Here is a 17780-nt window from a genome sequence, read left to right as displayed (position 1 = left end):
TTGCATTTAGTTGTATTTATTTTTAAATATACATATTTATGTATTTATTTTTTTGCATTTGTTTTATATTTATATTTATTTTTAAATGTATATATTTATTTTTGCATTTAGTTTTATTTATTTAAAAATATATATATTTATGCATTTATTTATTTTTGAATTTATTCTTTATTTGTTTTATATTTATTTTTAAATGTACGTATATATTTATGTATTTATTTATTTTTGCATTTATTTTTTGTTTTATATTTATTTTGCATTTAGTTTTAAATATATATATTTATGTATTTATGAATTTATTTATTTTTTATTTGTTTTGTATTTATTTTTAAATGTACGTATATATTTATGTATTATTTATTTATGTATGTATTTATGCATTTATTTTTTATTTTGGCAGGTTCTGAGGATTAGCACTAGTTGGACGTCTCTTTTCGAGGTCATTATGTCACATAACACTATTATGTGTGCTCTGGAAAATGATAACGATCATCAGACAGCCCTTTCTGACGGGAAACTGAAGCCGTTATCTATTCTCTCTTCAAAGCCACCAGACTCCATTCACAAAACCAGTAATTCAACCTCTCAGAACACAGGAGTTGCTGATCTACCGCTGCATCCATCGGTTAGTTAGTTTGTGTTATTGTGTGACTTTGGCATCTTAAAGGGTTAGTTCAGATTCATGCTGACCGCCGTCTACTGTAGGTAATACACTGACTATGGATAAATATCTCATACATCCACACTACAAAACACCTGAACTATCCCTTTCAGATTTAAGAAATTACACTTGTGAATAAAAGAGAAAACTGGGGCCAAAAAGCACTGAAAGTTGACACCAAATGAAAGGTCAGATTATTTATTTGTTCTTATTTAAAATTTTGTTAATTTTATGTTTTTATGAAGACACCTTTTTAAAATAAAATAAAAAAATTGGTCAATACAAAGTTAACACATCACTAAAAGAATCCTAACAGTCTCCAGTAAACCAGATATTCCAGCTTATTATTTATTATCAAAACAAAGTGACACAAATAACATTTCAGTTAATGAGTCAGTGATGATGATGATGATGATGAAGGCTGATCATGTGACGATCTGAGGCCAGTAATTAAAGGCAATCATCAGTTACACATCTGTACTCAACTACGTTTCTGGGGGATGTCATTACTTGTTACACACATGATCCTTTTGTCTAACCAGGACTCAACGAACCGTCACCTGTCACATAAAGCAGACAGGTGCTAACAGTGTGAAACTGTGTTCCTACACACACATAAAAAGGCATTTCTGTTCATAACAACGTGACCTCACTACTGGACATTAATGTAAAAACAGGTCAGTTTCTCACCTGATGGAAAACAGGTGAACTGTGACAGACGGTGTGTCAGAAAGATGCTCGAATTCACAAGTTTGGATTTAACTTCAGGAGTCTGAATAAAGTGGAGTCATGTGTGCGATCCAGTCTAACATTATTTACATCCCAGTTTCAACATGTTCTGTACAGCAGTTCTAGTCTGATTGTGTTTAATACAAAGTTGTGCAGCAGAGTACAAAATGTAATTTTAGCCACGTGATGATCTCAGATCAGTTCCTCTTAATGAATCCCACTGGGTGACAATACCCTTCATGCATCTTCTGCATCCACTACAGCAGCATCATCAGCGCTGGGTCTGGGTCTGGGTCTGGTCCCTGATAGAGAGTTCACAGAGACGGCCTGGCACTTGGGAAGACCGCCACGAGGTCAGGAGGAGAGCGGCGGCGGCAGTGAGCGGAGTAAACAAACATCTGTCACCTCTGCACCGGGTGTCTGGAGCCCAGCGACTGTTTCCCACGACTGACCCCTTTCCCCGGGGCGTCCGGCTGAGGAGGCAGGCCCACCTGGTGCCGCCGGTGCCTCCCTTTGGACTCCGGCTCCGAGTCGCTGAGCTCCAGGTCTGGACAGTAGCCATCGCTGTCCTGGTACGACCTCTTCACTTTGTGTTCAGACGCCGGTTTGGCCCACAGTCTCTCCTTGGCGGAGCCCTTTCGGGACAGTTTGTCGGAGGCCCGCAGGTCCTCCGTGGTCCGTACCAGGTTGATGGTCGCCTCTTTGAAGGACCTGCCGAAGTGCTCCATGGCCGACTTGCGGAAGCTGCTCTTGTCCAAAACCTGATTTGAAGCGTCCTGGTCGCTGGGCGTCTGGCAGGAACTGTCCTTCTGAGCCACCAGCTTCTCCAAGAGGCCGTTAGATTTCCCCCGGTCCTGGTCCAGTTTGCCGTTGCTGCTGGACGAGTGGCCGTGCAGCGCCGCATGCAGGGCTAAAGGTTTGCCGGTGGGTTTAACGGGCAGCGCCGGGCCGCGGGAGTGGCTCGAGGATGACGACGACAGGCGCCCGTTGGAGTGCTCCTCTCTCCGACCGCGTCCGTGCAGCTGAGGCTTCCCCTGACCCAGACCTTCACCCACATGCTCAGTCACGTTACCGCTGTTGTCCGGGCACAGCGGCCCGTTACCGGACTTAGAACCGGGATTTCCGTTTCCCAGACTCGAGCATTTGGGCATTTTCAGCTTCAGCGTTATCCTCGGAGGAGGACGGAACAGCAAGCTCTCCACCGGGGACGAAGACGGAAGACCTGATGACAGAGAGAGAAGATAAAAACATGTTCAGCTATGATTCAAATAATCACAACAGAATGTTGGCTATAAATCCTGAACAGACGGCTCACCAGCAGAGAGCTCCTGGTTCACCAGCTTCACATGCAGGTTGAACATCTGCTCCTGAGCTTTACTCTGTAGCACCTTCAGCTTCTCTCTCCGACTCACCATGTAGCACAAGTTCCTCACCTGCACAACCACACAAATAGACCATTAAAAGCAGGTTTTAATTGTTTAACAATTGTTAATATCAAAGTGAAAACTATCTCTACAAACTGATCTAGATTAATATAAAACAAGAGCTGAAACTATTTAGGGCTGCAACTAACGAATATTTTCAATGTCAATTAATCAGTAGATTATTTTCTCCATTAATCGATTAGTTGTTTGGTCGATCAGTGTTCCCCAAAGCCCAAGATGACACCCTCAAATGTCTTGTTTTGTCCACAACTCAAAGATATTCAGTTTACTGTCACAGAGGAGGAAAGAAACCAGAACATATTCACATTTAAGAAGCTTTTTTTTCTTAAAAAATGATTAGCGAGTATCAAAATAGTTGGCGATTAATTTAATAGTTGACAACGAATCAATTGATCACTGCAGCTCTAAAACAAGTAGTCGATTAATATGAGGGTCTGCTGCTTTATACATATTTTGTTTTTTTTAAAAGATGTCAGCCGGGGCTTTAGGAAACTGTGTGATCAGCACTTTTCACCATTTTTCTGGCCACAAATTCTGCATTGCCTTGAGGACATTAAAGTTGATTTAAGACATTCTTTGCGTTCTTTATGTTTTCTGTCGTTGTCTTGCTGGAAAATAAATCTTTCGTAGCAGACTGCAGCCAGGATCTCTTTTCCTCTCTACTTCCTCGTGTCTTCCAGAGCCCGCTGCAGAGGTTTTCTGCTGATGTGCATAAACAGCCCCTCCACAGTGTAAAACACTTATGAGTCAATGCATGTTGATTCACAGCTCAGGAAATTCAGAAATTTCCCCACTCAACCCTAAAACACTTTGTTTTTTAAATCAAGGTGGGGTTTCTCAGTATTTGTGTCACACATGCAGTAGTTGTGTTTGTGCACACTGAATCATGGGAGATTACTGAGACGGATTTTAAATGTTAGAGCTGCAACGATCAGTCCATCAACAGAAAAATAATCAACTATTTTCATAATTGATTAATTGTAAAGTAATTTATCATGCAAAAATGTCAGAAAAAGCTGTTTTCAGCCTCAAATATGGAGATTTGCTGCTTTTCTCTGTTTTATATCATATTAAACTGAATATCTTTTGGTTTTGGACAACTAGACATTTAAAGACATCACCTTGAGACACTTTGAGAAACTGGGATGGACGTTGTTCACTATTTTCTGACATTTTAAAAGCACTATGAAATGAACACATTACGATTAAAGTATGATATAGTATGATATAGTATATAGTATCTATACACTGGGATGATTAGAGTGGTGTGTGTTAAAGGGACCCACCCTCTCCAGGTCCTGTCTCAGGTGCATGAACATCCTCATGCGGGTGTGGATGCTGTCCTCCTGCGGCTGCAGCACCAGGTTCTCCTCCTCCTCTCGGGGGGGCAGCAGAGCTTTGTTAAAGTTGGCCTTCCTCTTTAGCTTCCAGTACTGATAGACGTAGTCCACCAGGCGGACCGACAGGCCCAGGAGCTGGGCCAGCTCCTCCTGCTGGATCAGGGTGTAGAACTCCTCCTGCAGCTCCCGCAGCCTCTGAGCCCGCTGGCCCACCTTCTCGGCCTCGGCGGGGGGTTTGGAGCGAGCCGGGCTCAGGCCGGACTCCCCGGCTTTGGGCTGACTGTGCTTCAGGCAGTAAGACTTGAACTTGACTTCGTCTCCTTCGTCCAGGATGGTCTTCATCTCCAGGCTGTGCTCGAAGGCACACGTCACGTGGAAGGGAGTGGTGCAATTCTTCACCGAGCACTGGAAGGGGGGGGGGAGAACAGGTTACTATGTTTACATGGACTAAAACCCAACGACTGTGAGGAACAGCATTATGGGAATAGGAGAATTTAAATATTTTGTAACAACCCAGTTTACATGATTTGTTTCCTAACTGGACACCACTCTGGATGGTTGAAAAGATCTCATTAGTGACACAAAGTCAAAGACTAACAATGAGACAGATAATATATAGATAAAATATATTCTGACCCGAGGCTGACTGCAGACGCCTCAGTGAAGCGAATCAATCATCATGTTCTGTGATCGTGAGCCAACTATTGAAACATTCAGCAGGTGCAGACCAGATTTTACTGCACGTGTTGAACCTGAACGCTGAGACTTTGAGCCTCGATGGAAACAGCTGGCCTGAAGTCAGCCAGCCAGCACATCTAAAGCTCATTATTTAACATTTTATTACATCTTGTTTAATAATCGCCAACTATTTTGATAACGGATTAGTCGTTAAAGTAATTTTTTATGTTTTCAATCTCTCAACTATGGAGGAGGTTTCCTGCTTTTTTCTGTTTCATATCATATTAAACTTAATATTTTGGGGTTTGGACAAAACAAGACAGTTAAAGACGTCACCTTGGACTTTGAGAATCTGGGATGAACATTTAATTTTTAACCATTTTCTGACATTTTATAGACCAAACGATTAACTGATTAATCTAGGAAATAATCAGCAGATTAATTGATAATGAAAATAATCGTTAGTTGCAGGCCGACTTTAATCCGTACAAAACACAACAATTGTTTTTCTTGGCTTGGCGCAGTGACTTCTTGGCGTCTCCGTCATCTCACAGCGACAACAAGACCCCCTGTTTCCAGTCTTTATGCTAAGCTAAGCTAAGCTAACTAGCTGCTGGCTGAAGCTTCATATCTCATCTAATTCTCTGCAAGAAAGAAAATGAGTATATTTCCCAAAAAGCCAAACAAGTCCTCGGACTTATTCTTAAGATGTTTCTGGCATCAAAAGCACAATGAAAGCGATCCTCTCACTCACCTGGATACAAGCACCCGTCTTCCATTTACACAGACTGCAGATGAGCGACCAGCGGCTCGGCGGGATGTGGGACACTTTGGTGATGGGCTCCATCCTCTCGGGACAGGCGATGCTCACCTGCAGAGGAGACGGCGTGATGAGACTTTATTAACACTCTCTGTAGAGCGATAGAAAGAAGGAAGAGGAGAAGAGTTTATACTGTTTATCTACCTCTGGTATCCACAGGGCGCAGCTCACATGAGCCCACTTGGTTCCGGCTCGTGTTGCCTTCATGGCGCCGCCCTTCTGAGGACAAAGGAGGCACTGAGGGTCGATGCCGAGGACGCACGTCCTGCACAGCCAGTTTCCCACGGGCACTTTGACGATGCCGTAACAGGCCTGAGGAGAGAGGAGAGGAGAGCATTCTGTGACTGATGTTTATTTATTATAGACAACGTATCCTCATGCAACGGATTCTATGATATTTTACGACAAGTTATTCCTCATTTTCCTACAAATGTCCAGCAACACGTGTCAATTTCTGCTCCTTACATGCATACAGTCTTTTCAAAATAAACTTCTGTCTTTACAGAACTTCGTAACTACTTTGTTAGGTTTAGAAAAAGATGGTGGAAGCGGCGTAACTTAAGTGCGTAAGTTACGTGAATCACGCGGGACATGAATGGCCAGCAACACGTGTCAATTTGCACTCCAGTTTTTTCAAAATAAAACAACGTAGTTAGGTTTAGGCAAAGATGGTGGTTTGGGTTAAAATAACTCCGGAAGTGTTGTAACTTAATTACGGAAGTTACGTGACGAATAAATCAACGTTGGCTTCTGGCCTCACACGGGGCACCATAGTGGACTCCTGGAGAAAGTCTGGTGTTTTTTGACCCACCCATCCAACCCGACCTCCTCCCTACACACCGTTTGTTGCTCTTTAAACTTTCTGGTTCATGATTACGTGGATTAAATACGAACTGATTTCATGGGATATATACGAATTACAGTGATATAGCTACGAATGGCCTGAACAAGATCACAAAGTGCTTCACAAGAATAAAAATGATTGAAAGACAAGACCATAAAAGAAACAAACAATAAAACAGAAGCAGCAACAAACCGTAAAAACACATCAAATTACTATTTTTGTGCTACTTAAAAGGAAGTCAGTGTTTAACTGGCCGGTTAACTGTCAACACGATTTGAAAATACTCAAATGTGCATCTTAAAATCACCTTCCAAACATCCAATAAACTTCCAGAACCAACAGCTGTATTGACGTTTATATTTTAATACTAGCAATTCACTTATTAAAAGCTGCTAAAATCCGGAAGACACCACAGTAACTGTAGAAAGATCTGTGTTGTGTTGAAGTGGTGTGAAGAGATTTCACATTACAGACACACACGGTAAAATAACACTTTAACGCGTGCTCTTTGGTGGATTACATGTTTGCTGAATAACAGAAGGTGCTTAAACAGATTCAGAAAAGATGGTGAATCTAATGTTATCGGTAAATTTGATCGGTAATCAGAGCCGCGATGTTATTTTCACTGTTTTTTGAAAGGAGTTCTGCTGCTAGAGACACCAGCTCAGAGCGAGACTGTGCTTCATGACCTGCTTTAATCTTCTCTTCAACTTGTTGCCTCCATCCTTCACTACAGTTTATTTTTTAATGTGTGATGTTGTCATGGTTACCTGGTGCACACAGATGTTGCACTTGTCACAGAACACCATGTCGTTCCCTTCCTCGCTGTCGGGGGAGCGGCACACGTCGCAGATGACATCCTCGTCGTATTCGATCCCCAGGCCCTCCACCGTCTCGATGGCGTGGTTCATGTTGTCATGGCACTGGCTCTCCAGGGCCTCCATGGCGCGCTCCATCGTCAGCTCGTCGATGGGCTCCTCCCCTGGGAGACAAATGGGGTCAGCAGACCGTTGTTAGATATCATCTTAATGCTCTTTATTCCTGCTCAGGGAGACAGATGTCTGTGTGACTCTACTGTCCAACATGTTAATGTCATGCTGGATTATCTCTGATCCCGGTCCTCACCCATACGGTGGAGCTCAGTGTTGATGGCGTGCAGCCAGTAAAGGTCCATGTCGTCCAGGTCGTAGCGACACATGGCCTCGGCGAGCTCCTTGATGTTGACGTAACCCGGTTCTGTTGACTCCTGGCCGGAGCACTGGATGTACTTCCTCTGGAGGGTGTAGAGCACCTCTTTGGGCTTCTCCACGATGACTCTGAACACAGAGGACACTAAATCTGTCATCAATGCAAAGCTACATTATACGCCTTTTCCACCAAAATTAGAGCGTTTATGCACGTTTTTAAACACAGAAAAACACGCTAAAAATAGGCGATAAACTCCTTTCACATTGCCTTTTTTTTGTTGTGTGTCACGTTTGACGCCACGAACGTGCCATAAAACAGGAATAGTAAACAGTGAAAATGTTACGGTGGCTTTTTCTTTTTATATCTGTTACTTATTCAGTCTCTCTTCAAACCCTCAAACCAGAGTTGGTGTTTGTTGGAACAGTAGAAAGACTAACAAAGACGGTTTGGATTAAGTGTGTTTTACAATCATCAGCGAGGTAAAATTACTGTTTCTGTCAATGGAGTCTGGTGGCTTTGAGAAGAACATATAACGGCTGTTTCTTTTCTCATCTAACTCGGTGAATTAAGGGTTTATTTCGACCAAACCAGAGCTGGTTCTGTGAGAACTAGCAGCGATGAAGGCCGACTGTTGCGTCGCCTTACGTCTCCTTTGTCTTGGCTGACATTGCATTTGAACACACTGCAAAGTCTACAGCCGATGGCCAGTTAGCACATACGTTCTGCTCCTGCGTGAGAGGAAATAACTCTCTACACCAGCAGGCGGCGGTAGTCTGTATTCATCACTGGCTGAATCGGCCAAAAACCCTCTAGAACTGGGCCGACAAGAGCCGACGGTGCGGGACACACCGCAAAAACTCGACCGACAGACGCTCACCGACGGCCAAAAACTGTCCGACGACGGACTGTTGGCTTGGTGCGTCGGGACCTTTAGACCAAGACGTTCTGATGAGTTTTATTGTTTTTGTCCAGTTTGAATGAGGTCTGTTTTATGATGATCAGCGAGGTAAAATGACGGTTCTCTGACTGGAGTCTGGTGGCTTTGAGGAGAGCAGATTAATTGTGTGTTTTGTATGTTACTAAATTATAATAATTGTCCAAATCCTCGTTGATTTTATTTATTATATATTCACTTCAACGCATCGTGTCACATAGCATCACAATGGAAAAGGGGTGAAAATGATCGTGTCCACCCGTGTGTCATGTTTCCATCACTGCTGATCGAAGCTGAAGACAATAAATAACCGTCACTACTACAGAGACATTTGTCCCAGGAATTAATGCAGATTATAACCTTTCACACTGAAGACAGAAGCCAGATGTTAGTGGGTGCTGGTCCAGTGGGAAAGGGGCTCTAGTTTTACCCTTTCTTTTAGAGTAAAGAAGTACAAGTACATTCAGAAAACGTTGAACAATCCATTTACAAAAGAGATGATGAACAGCCAGAGACGTCCTGCTGATCTCTCGGCTACGACTCCAAACAGACTTCTGTTTCCTAAAACCTGCCAACTATTCATTTATCTTCTCTGCTCGCGGTTGTCCTCGCAAGTTCTTGTTTTCGCCATGATGAGTCTGAATATTATATAACTTGGGCACTAAAAAGTGATGTGAACCAAACTGATCTCATGGGAAGGCGTATAACAAAATGTGAAACAGCTTTTGGCGTGTCATTGACGTCCTTACCGTGAAACAGTTGCGGTTTTGTTCAGGCAACAAAACTTAAGTAACCGTCGCTGTTAGGTTTAGGAAAAACATCACGTTGGGTTTAAAATAAGTACGTAAACTAAGTAAAATACGTACGGAAACAACATAACATAAATAACGAAAACATGTCACTGACTTAACTTCAAAATAATGGAACTTAGGAGCATTTTTGCGGGCCGGTTCTGGCTCTCAGGCCGTATGTTTGACACCCTTGCTCTAGACTGCTTTGTCCACCCCAGTGAGACCTCTGGGACCCAGACAGCGTTTACCTGACTGACGGCTGTGGGATGGTGTCTGGACTCGCCAGCACCTGGACCCCCTTCTCCCACTCCTGCTTCCAGGTGTCCGCCAGCAGGTAGTAGTCCTCCGGGGACACGTGGTGGGAGTCCGGCAGCTTCATGGCGCTAATCAGGTCTTTTCTGAACACCTGTGGGAGAGACGGACAGTCAGTCAGACAGTCAGACACCGGATGGTCCTCACGTTTAACAGCTCTGACGGAGAGGAGGACGGATGAACTTACTTCAGCCGGTTTCTTGGGGATGGAGGTGGAGGTTCCAGGTTTGCCTCCTCCATACTTGTTGGAGGAGCAGAAGGAGGTGGAGGGACCTGAATAAAGGAGGGAGAGGAGGAAGAGGAGGAAGAGGAGGAGGAGGAGGAGGAGGAAGAGAAGGAAGAGAAGGAGGAGGAGGAGGAGGAGGAAGAGGAGGTGGAGGAGGAGGTGAATAAAAGCGCAGCAGAGAATATTAAATATCCTGGTTTATGTGTTATTGGTTATTTACTCACTCTCATTGTCAGAACTGTCGCTGCTGCTGGAGGACCTGAGACGTTTCATCCTGTAACATCCTGAAGAAGAAGAGCAGAGAACAATCAGGGGATTTCACCTTTTATACAAAACAAAGAGTGTTAAAATCATTAAAAGTATTTTTCACTGGAGCAGCTGAGATATAAATAAATAAGTGTGCACTAAGGTTGGGAGAAAACAAATCGATTCTACAATTCAGAATCGATTCACAACTTTCAAAAATCCATTTACATTTTTATCCCACGTTATTTATTTGTATTCTGTTCAGACTTTTTGTCCGCCATTTTTCAGATCTTTTGTTTCGGACATTTTCCAGACTTTTTTTCAGATCTTTTTTTTCAGACTTTTTTGTCCGACATTTTTCATATCTTTTGTTGTCCGACATTTTTCAGATTTTTTTTCCAGACTTTTTTTGTCCGACATTTTTCAGACTTTTTTTTCGGACATTTTTTCCAGATCTTTTTTTTCCAGACTTTTTTGTCCGACATTTTTCATATCTTTTTTTCCGGACATTTTTCATATCTTTTTTTCCAGACTTTTTTGTCCCACATTTTTCATATCTTTTTTTCCCAGACATTTTTTTCCAGACTTTTTTGTCCGACGTTTTTCAGATCTTTTTTTTCAGACTTTTTTTATTGGACATTTTTCATATTTTTTGTTTCGGACATTTTTCAGACTTTTTTTCCGGACATTTTTTCAGATCTTTTTTTTTTCGACGTTTTTCAGATCTTTTTTTCTCAAACTTTTTTGTCCAACATTTTTCAGATCTCTTTTTTCAAACTATTTTTGTCCGACATTTTTCATATCTTTTTTGTCCGACATTTTTCATATCTTTTGTTTCGGACATTTTTCAGACTTTTTTTTCCAGACTTTTTTGTCCGACGTTTTTCAGATCTTTTTTTCCAGATCTTTTTTTTTCAGACTTCTTTGTCCGACATTTTTCATATCTTTTTTTTCAGACTTTTTTCATATCTTTTTTTGTCCGACATTTTTCAGACTTTTTTTTCCGGACATTTTTCATATCTTTTTTTTCAGACTTTTTTTGTCCGACATTTTTCATATCTTTTTTTCCAGACTTTTTTTTCTGACATTTTTCATATTTTTTTTCCCAGACTTTTTTGTCGGACATTTTTCATATCTTTTTTTTCCAGACATTTTTCATATTTTTTTTTTCAGACTTTTTTGTCGGACATTTTTCAGATCTTTTTTTTCAGACTTTTTTTATCGGACATTTTTCATATTTTTTGTTTCGGACATTTTTCAGACTTTTTTTTCGGACATTTTTTCTACGTTTTTCAGATCTTTTTTTCAGACATTTTTTTCAGATCTTTTTTTTCAAACTTTTTTGTCCAACATTTTTCAGACCTCTTTTTACAAACTTTTTTTGTCCGACATTTTTCATATCTTTTGTTTCTGACATTTTTCAGACTTTTTTTTCCAGACTTTTTTGTCTGACGTTTTTCATATCTTTTTTTCTGACATTTTTTTCATATCTTTTTTTTTCAGACTTCTTTGTCCGACATTTTTCAGATTTTTTTTCCCGGACATTTTTCAGATCTTTTGTTTCAGACTTTTTTGTCTGACATTTTTCAGATCTTTTTTTCCAGACTTTTTTTGTCCGACATTTTTTTTAGATTTTTCAGAAAAAATCTGACTTTCATACTACAATCATTTTTATCTAATTAAAGTACAACATCTGTACAGGATGACGGGAAGCAGTGGTCATGTTTTAGCGTCAAACATCGCCGTCATGTTTCTGGTTCTTTCACTAAATGTTTCACCGTCGTGTCGACGTCGTTTAGCTGCCTGATAAAATAACCCTCTTTGTTTTGTTTGAGCTCCTCTCACATAACATTTAGTAAAAGTCCTCAAAGACATTTATTATAATCTGAAGATTGATAAAAACTCCATCTTCTGACATTTTGTATCTTTAAATGCTAAAATTACGAGACATTTTCAGTGAGTTTTTCATCGAGAATCGATTTTGAATCGTGAGATACCAAAAAGATTCACACCCCCAGCCAGGGTGAAGTCTGAGAAACTTTTTACATTTTATAGACCGAACGATTAACCGATCAATCTAGAAGATAATCAGTAGATTAATCGATAATGAAAATAATATTGAATATTAATCACGATTTTGGTTTCCCACAATTAAATGAACGTGATCAGCTACGAATATTGACGTTTAAAATGTGCGTTCTGCTCATAGAAAACTGCTGCAGGTCAAATCAAAGCTCTTCACAAACTAACAGCCGCCAGCCAGCGATCCAGATGTTTTGGCTTCACTCTTGGGGATAGATATTATCTATACAACCAATGTGTTTATGATTATATTGAGAGCGTAAAATCGTTTTTCTAGCCTCTTAATGTTGCTAATTTTGCTCTCAAAGTGCACCAGATTGATGCATTTAACTTTAAAATGTAGTTATCAAAAGAGGTAGGGTGAATATTCCTGTGCTTTTTCATATTATAATATATTCTCATGTGCAATATCACTGTTCATTGTGTGTACTATTTATGTCCAACATGTGCAATATTACTTAGTTTTTTTTTTAGCTTACTTTACCTTTTATTTTTTTTATTATCTTATTTACTCATTTTACTAAATGCATCTTACTTAATTGTTATTCTTTTAGGCACTGCTGCTAGAAATAGTACTCTTTTATTTTATACAGTTGTATTTTATACACTTGAACTTGTTGTAATTTTGAGCAATCTCTGGCACAAGAATTTCCTTCGGGATTAATAAAGTTCTATCTTATTTTATATAACTATATAACTATATATATATATATATATATATATATATATAGCAGGAAAAAAATATTGTAATGTAAATTTTTTCCAAAATTGTGCAGCCTTGAAGAGAAAGGAGCGCTCTGTTTATTTTAATTTGAAAGTGCAATAAAAATATGTTGTTGCTAAAATCAATGAATAATCGTGATAAATAATCCTGATTATCATTTTGGCCATAGTCGCGCAGCCCTACGTCCTGGTTAGTGCAATATTTGTTTTATTTTTATAAATGTGGACAGTTTGAATTGAAGGAAAACAGATCAGGTTCTCAGTGTGTACCTTTACTCTACTCTACTGAACTGACCGTTGGGACGACGACTCATTAAAAGGTTTCTAAATACTGACAGACTGAACGCTGTAAATACAGTAACAGTACGCTGTTTCAACAGACAGGACATGCCTCACATTCCCCATGAGGACAGGAGGGGCAGCAGGGAAACAGCCAGGATACTAGTGTACTACAGGATACGAGAGAAATACACTACAGTATACTAGTGTGCTACAGGAAACGAGAGAAATACACTACAGTATACTAGAGAAATACATTACAGGATACTAGAGAAATACACTACAGGATACTAGAGAAATACACTACAGGATACTACAGAAATACACTATAGTATACTAGAGAAATACACTACAGTATACTAGGGAAATACACTACAGGATACTACAGAAATACACTATAGTATACTAGAGAAATACACTACAGTATACTAGAGAAATACACTACAGTATACTAGAGAAATACACTACAGTATACTAGAGAAATACACTACAGTATACTAGAGAAATACACTACAGGATACTAGAGAAATACACTACAGGATACTATAGAAATACACTACAGGATACTACAGAAATACACTACAGTATACTAGAGAAATACACTACAGTATACTAGTGTGCTACAGGAAACGAGAGAAATACACTACAGTATACTAGAGAAATACACTACAGGATACTAGAGAAATACACTACAGGATACTAGAGAAATACACTACAGGATACTACAGAAATACACTATAGTATACTAGAGAAATACACTACAGTATACTAGAGAAATACACTACAGGATACTAGAGAAATACACTACAGTATACTAGAGAAATACACTACAGGATACTAGAGAAATACACTACAGGATACTATAGAAATACACTACAGGATACTACAGAAATACACTACAGTATACTAGTGTGCTACAGGAAACGAGAGAAATACACTACAGTATACTAGAGAAATACACTACAGGATACTAGAGAAATACACTACAGGATACTAGAGAAATACACTACAGGATACTACAGAAATACACTATAGTATACTAGAGAAATACACTACAGTATACTAGAGAAATACACTACAGGATACTACAGAAATACACTACAGGATACTACAGAAATACACTACTGTATACGAGAGAAATACACTACAGGATACGAGAGAAATACACTACAGGATACTAGTGTACTACAGGATACGAGAGAAATACACTACATGATACTAGAGAAATACACTACAGGATACTAGATAAATACACTACAGGATACTAGAGAACTACACTACAGGATACTAGTGTACTACAGGATGCTAGAGAAATACACTACAGGATACTAGAGAACTACACTACAGAATACTAGTGTACTACAGGATGCTAGAGAAATACACTACAGGATACTAGTGTACTACAGGATACGAGAGAAATACACTACAGAATACTAGTGTACTACAGGATGCTAGAGAAATACACTACAGGATACTAGAGAAATACACTACAGGATACTAGAGAAATACACTGATGCTCAGAAAATGTTATTAATGTCCAAACTTGAACTGTTTATTCAGTAAATCACTGCTGAACTATTAGATCACACTATGGGTCCTCCTGATGTTTCTAGAACTATGAATCAGATTAAATCACCACCTACAGTAAACACTGTGTGTCTGTCTGTGTTCACCTCCTTCAGAGCTGCAGCATCTGCTATTGACATGATGAGAGTTTCCACCTGAACAGCAGCAAACTGTGTGTTCAGTGTTCAGTTACTCACTGATGAATAAATACAGTTTAAGATACAATTATTCTGACTCATGATAAAAAGTAGAACTAACCAGCAGTATATAAAGTCATTAAAAGGAGCTCCACCTTTACAACATTAAAGTGAATTATTCTGCATGTCCTAAATATCCTGATGTCTGAGAGCAGAGGAGACTGAGAGTTTTTAAAGTCATTAAACCGTAAACAAACAAGACCAGCCCTGCCCCAAACACACACACTGCGCTGAAGTTGGTTTCAGATTCGTTACTTCCGGTTCAACAGTTAAGGTGAAAGTTAAAGGAAACTTTCACTGCTTTCTGTTTTTTGCTCATCTTACTGTTATGAAAGTGTGTTTGAGACGTTGTAGGTATTAAAGCCTTAACACTGTCTAAAAAAAGACTTAAATCTGTGAAGCCTTTATTATATTTGTGAAAATGCAAAAAAAAAAAAAAATCAATGTTACGGATTTACAATATATGGTATCATTTTTTTATTTTATTTTTACATTATAACAAATAGATTAAAGCTTTCACACATTTCAAACTGTGTTTTAAAAATCTAGACCTGGTCCAATGTGGTCTAGATGTGTGAAAACTATATTCTGTGTTTAAAAAAAATCTTTGTCCTCTCTGAAATAATCTAGTCCAGATTTGACAAATCCAGATATAGTGGTTTTTGATCTGGACCTGGTCCAACGTGGTCTAGATGTGGAAAAAAACAGTGAAATCTCCCTTTTTTTAAAGAATATTTACAGATATAATATAATATAATATAATATAATATAATAAAGCTTTAACAAACAAAATAAAACAGAGGGCTGCTTCCCGTAGGGTGGGCAGCCTCTAGTGGCGGGTAACAGCCTCTAGTGGCGGGTAACAGCCTCTAGTGGCGGGCTGCAGCCTCTAGTGACGGGTAACAGCCTCTAATGGCGGGTAACAGCCTCTAGTGGTGGGCAGCAGCCTCCAGTGGCAGGTAACAGCCTCTAGTGGCGGGTAACAGCCTCTAGTGGTGGGCAGCAGCCTCCAGTGGCAGGTAACAGCCTCTAGTGGCGGGTAACAGCCTCTAGTGGCGGGCTGCAGCCTCTAGTGGCGGGCTGCAGCCTCTAGTGACAGGTAACAGCCTCTAGTGGCGGGCTGCAGCCTCTAGTGACGGGTAACAGCCTCTAGTGGCAGCTAGCAGCCTCTAGCAGCGGGCTAGCCTCTAGTGGCGGGTAATAGCCTCTAGTGGTGGGTAGCAGCCTGTAAAAGCGGCGGGTAGCTAGTGGCGGGCTGCCTCTAGTAGCGGCGGGTAGCGGGTAACTAGTGGCGGGTAGCTAGTGGCGGGTAACAGCCTCTAGTGGCGGGCTGCCTCTAGTGGCGGGTAACAGCCTCTAGTGGCGGGTAACAGCCTCTAGTGGCGGGCTGCCTCTAGTAGTGGCGGGTAACAGCCTCTAGTGGCGGGTAACAGCCTCTAGTGGCGGGCTGCCTCTAGTAGTGGCGGGTAACAGCCTCTAGTGGCGGGTAACAGCCTCTAGTGGCGGGCTGACTCTAGTAGTGGCGGGTAACAGCCTCTAGTGGCGGGCTGACTGCAGTTGTGTATAAATCCAACGTGGGCGCCATCATGATACAAAGCAGTGACTTCCTAGCTCCGTTAGACCTCTAGACCGGGACTAAACGGCTACAGCGGGTCCGGTACTAACCGGGAGGGACCGGGGGACCTCCAGAGACCCGGTCCCGGTGTTAGTCTCTATTATCACCGCGGTAACGGCCCAGTAAACCGGGTCTAGAGGGTGGACCGGGTCTGGAGCAGCAGGAGGCCCCGCGGCCTGCTCCTCTGGTTCTACAGCATCATGTTGTTCCCGCTTTACCTCCAGTCCACGCGCTGCTCTCCGCTTTATTCCCGCCACATCTCAGTCCGGACTCCACGTCCAACATACAGCGGTGAGAACCGGAGGCTCCGGGTCCGGGTCTGGGTCAGATTCGGGTCTTTAGTGACCCGGTTCAGTTCAGATCTGGTTCCAGTCGGTCCGGATCCACCACGCAACAACAGCTCTATTGTACCGAGCAGAGCCGTCCGCTGGGTCCTAAAGCCCGCCGCGTTACCTCCGACAACCACAGCCTGGGAGCGCTCCATCTACCCACCGGCCCGCACCTCCAGGGAGGAGGGAGTACTCAGAAATACTCTGTCTGAACTAGTAAAGGTCCTGCATTCAAAATACTTCAGTAAAAGCACAACAGTATTACCATCAAAATATACGTAGTGCCAAAAGTAAAAGTACTCATTATGCAGATTAATATGTATGTTTATGTTTATTTGTTTCATATATATAAAAAGACAATAAAACAAAACATTACACATACAAATATTTATATATACATACAATTATTTAAATATATATATATATAAATATATATATATTTATATATAAATATAGTACCATCATTAGTATTACTACTATTATTATTGTTGTATTAACCCATACTACACCTATATATTATTATTATTATTATTATTATTATTATTATTATTATATCTTTTCATAAAACTGTAATGTGATATGTCACCGCAAACTGCCATCCTATTTATATTTAAACCATTTTAAGCCCTTGCATCCTCTCACACTCAAACTTCTACCAGGTGACATGAGTGGAGTCCCTGAGGGTTCAGGGTTTAAGTCCTCAGGGGGGACATGTTGGGCCTGTATTCTTCTTTTTCTTCTTCTTTGTGTTTTAACAGCAGCTTGCCTCCTTAAT

At 40.7% G+C, this 17780-nt stretch overlaps 1 protein-coding gene across 1 annotated transcript; it reads right to left on the bottom strand.

The window, feature by feature from the left end:
• Positions 1–845: 845 nt before the first annotated feature.
• jade3 (jade family PHD finger 3) lies at positions 846–17133 on the bottom strand. Its single transcript, XM_037771059.1, has 11 exons — positions 16895–17133; positions 10193–10252; positions 9930–10015; positions 9679–9836; positions 7643–7833; positions 7288–7499; positions 5818–5985; positions 5608–5724; positions 4122–4580; positions 2706–2823; positions 846–2612 (listed from the first exon to the last, which is right to left on the bottom strand). The coding sequence occupies exons 1-11, from the start codon at positions 16959–16961 to the stop codon at positions 1792–1794; spliced, it is 2457 nt and encodes an 818-aa protein (XP_037626987.1). The 5' UTR covers positions 16962–17133; the 3' UTR covers positions 846–1791.
• Positions 17134–17780: the final 647 nt, after the last annotated feature.

The sequence above is a fragment of the Sebastes umbrosus genome, chromosome 5 (assembly GCF_015220745.1).
Source record: "Sebastes umbrosus isolate fSebUmb1 chromosome 5, fSebUmb1.pri, whole genome shotgun sequence".
NCBI lineage: Eukaryota > Metazoa > Chordata > Actinopteri > Perciformes > Sebastidae > Sebastes > Sebastes umbrosus.
The sequence above is the reverse complement of the archived record's forward strand: the minus strand, read 5'-3'. Positions and strand labels throughout refer to the sequence as shown.

Excerpts from the sequence above, each read along its gene's own strand:
- jade3 (XM_037771059.1), bottom strand. The coding sequence starts at position 16,961 with ATGTTGGACGTGGAGTCCGGACTGAGATGTGGCGGGAATAAAGCGGAG. Across the intron at positions 10,016-10,192 it reads CGACAGTTCTGACAATGAGA|GTCCCTCCACCTCCTTCTGC; the intron begins GTGAGTAAATAA and ends TCCTTTATTCAG. Across the intron at positions 4,581-5,607 it reads AGACGGGTGCTTGTATCCAG|TGCTCGGTGAAGAATTGCAC; the intron begins GTGAGTGAGAGG and ends CCCCCCTTCCAG.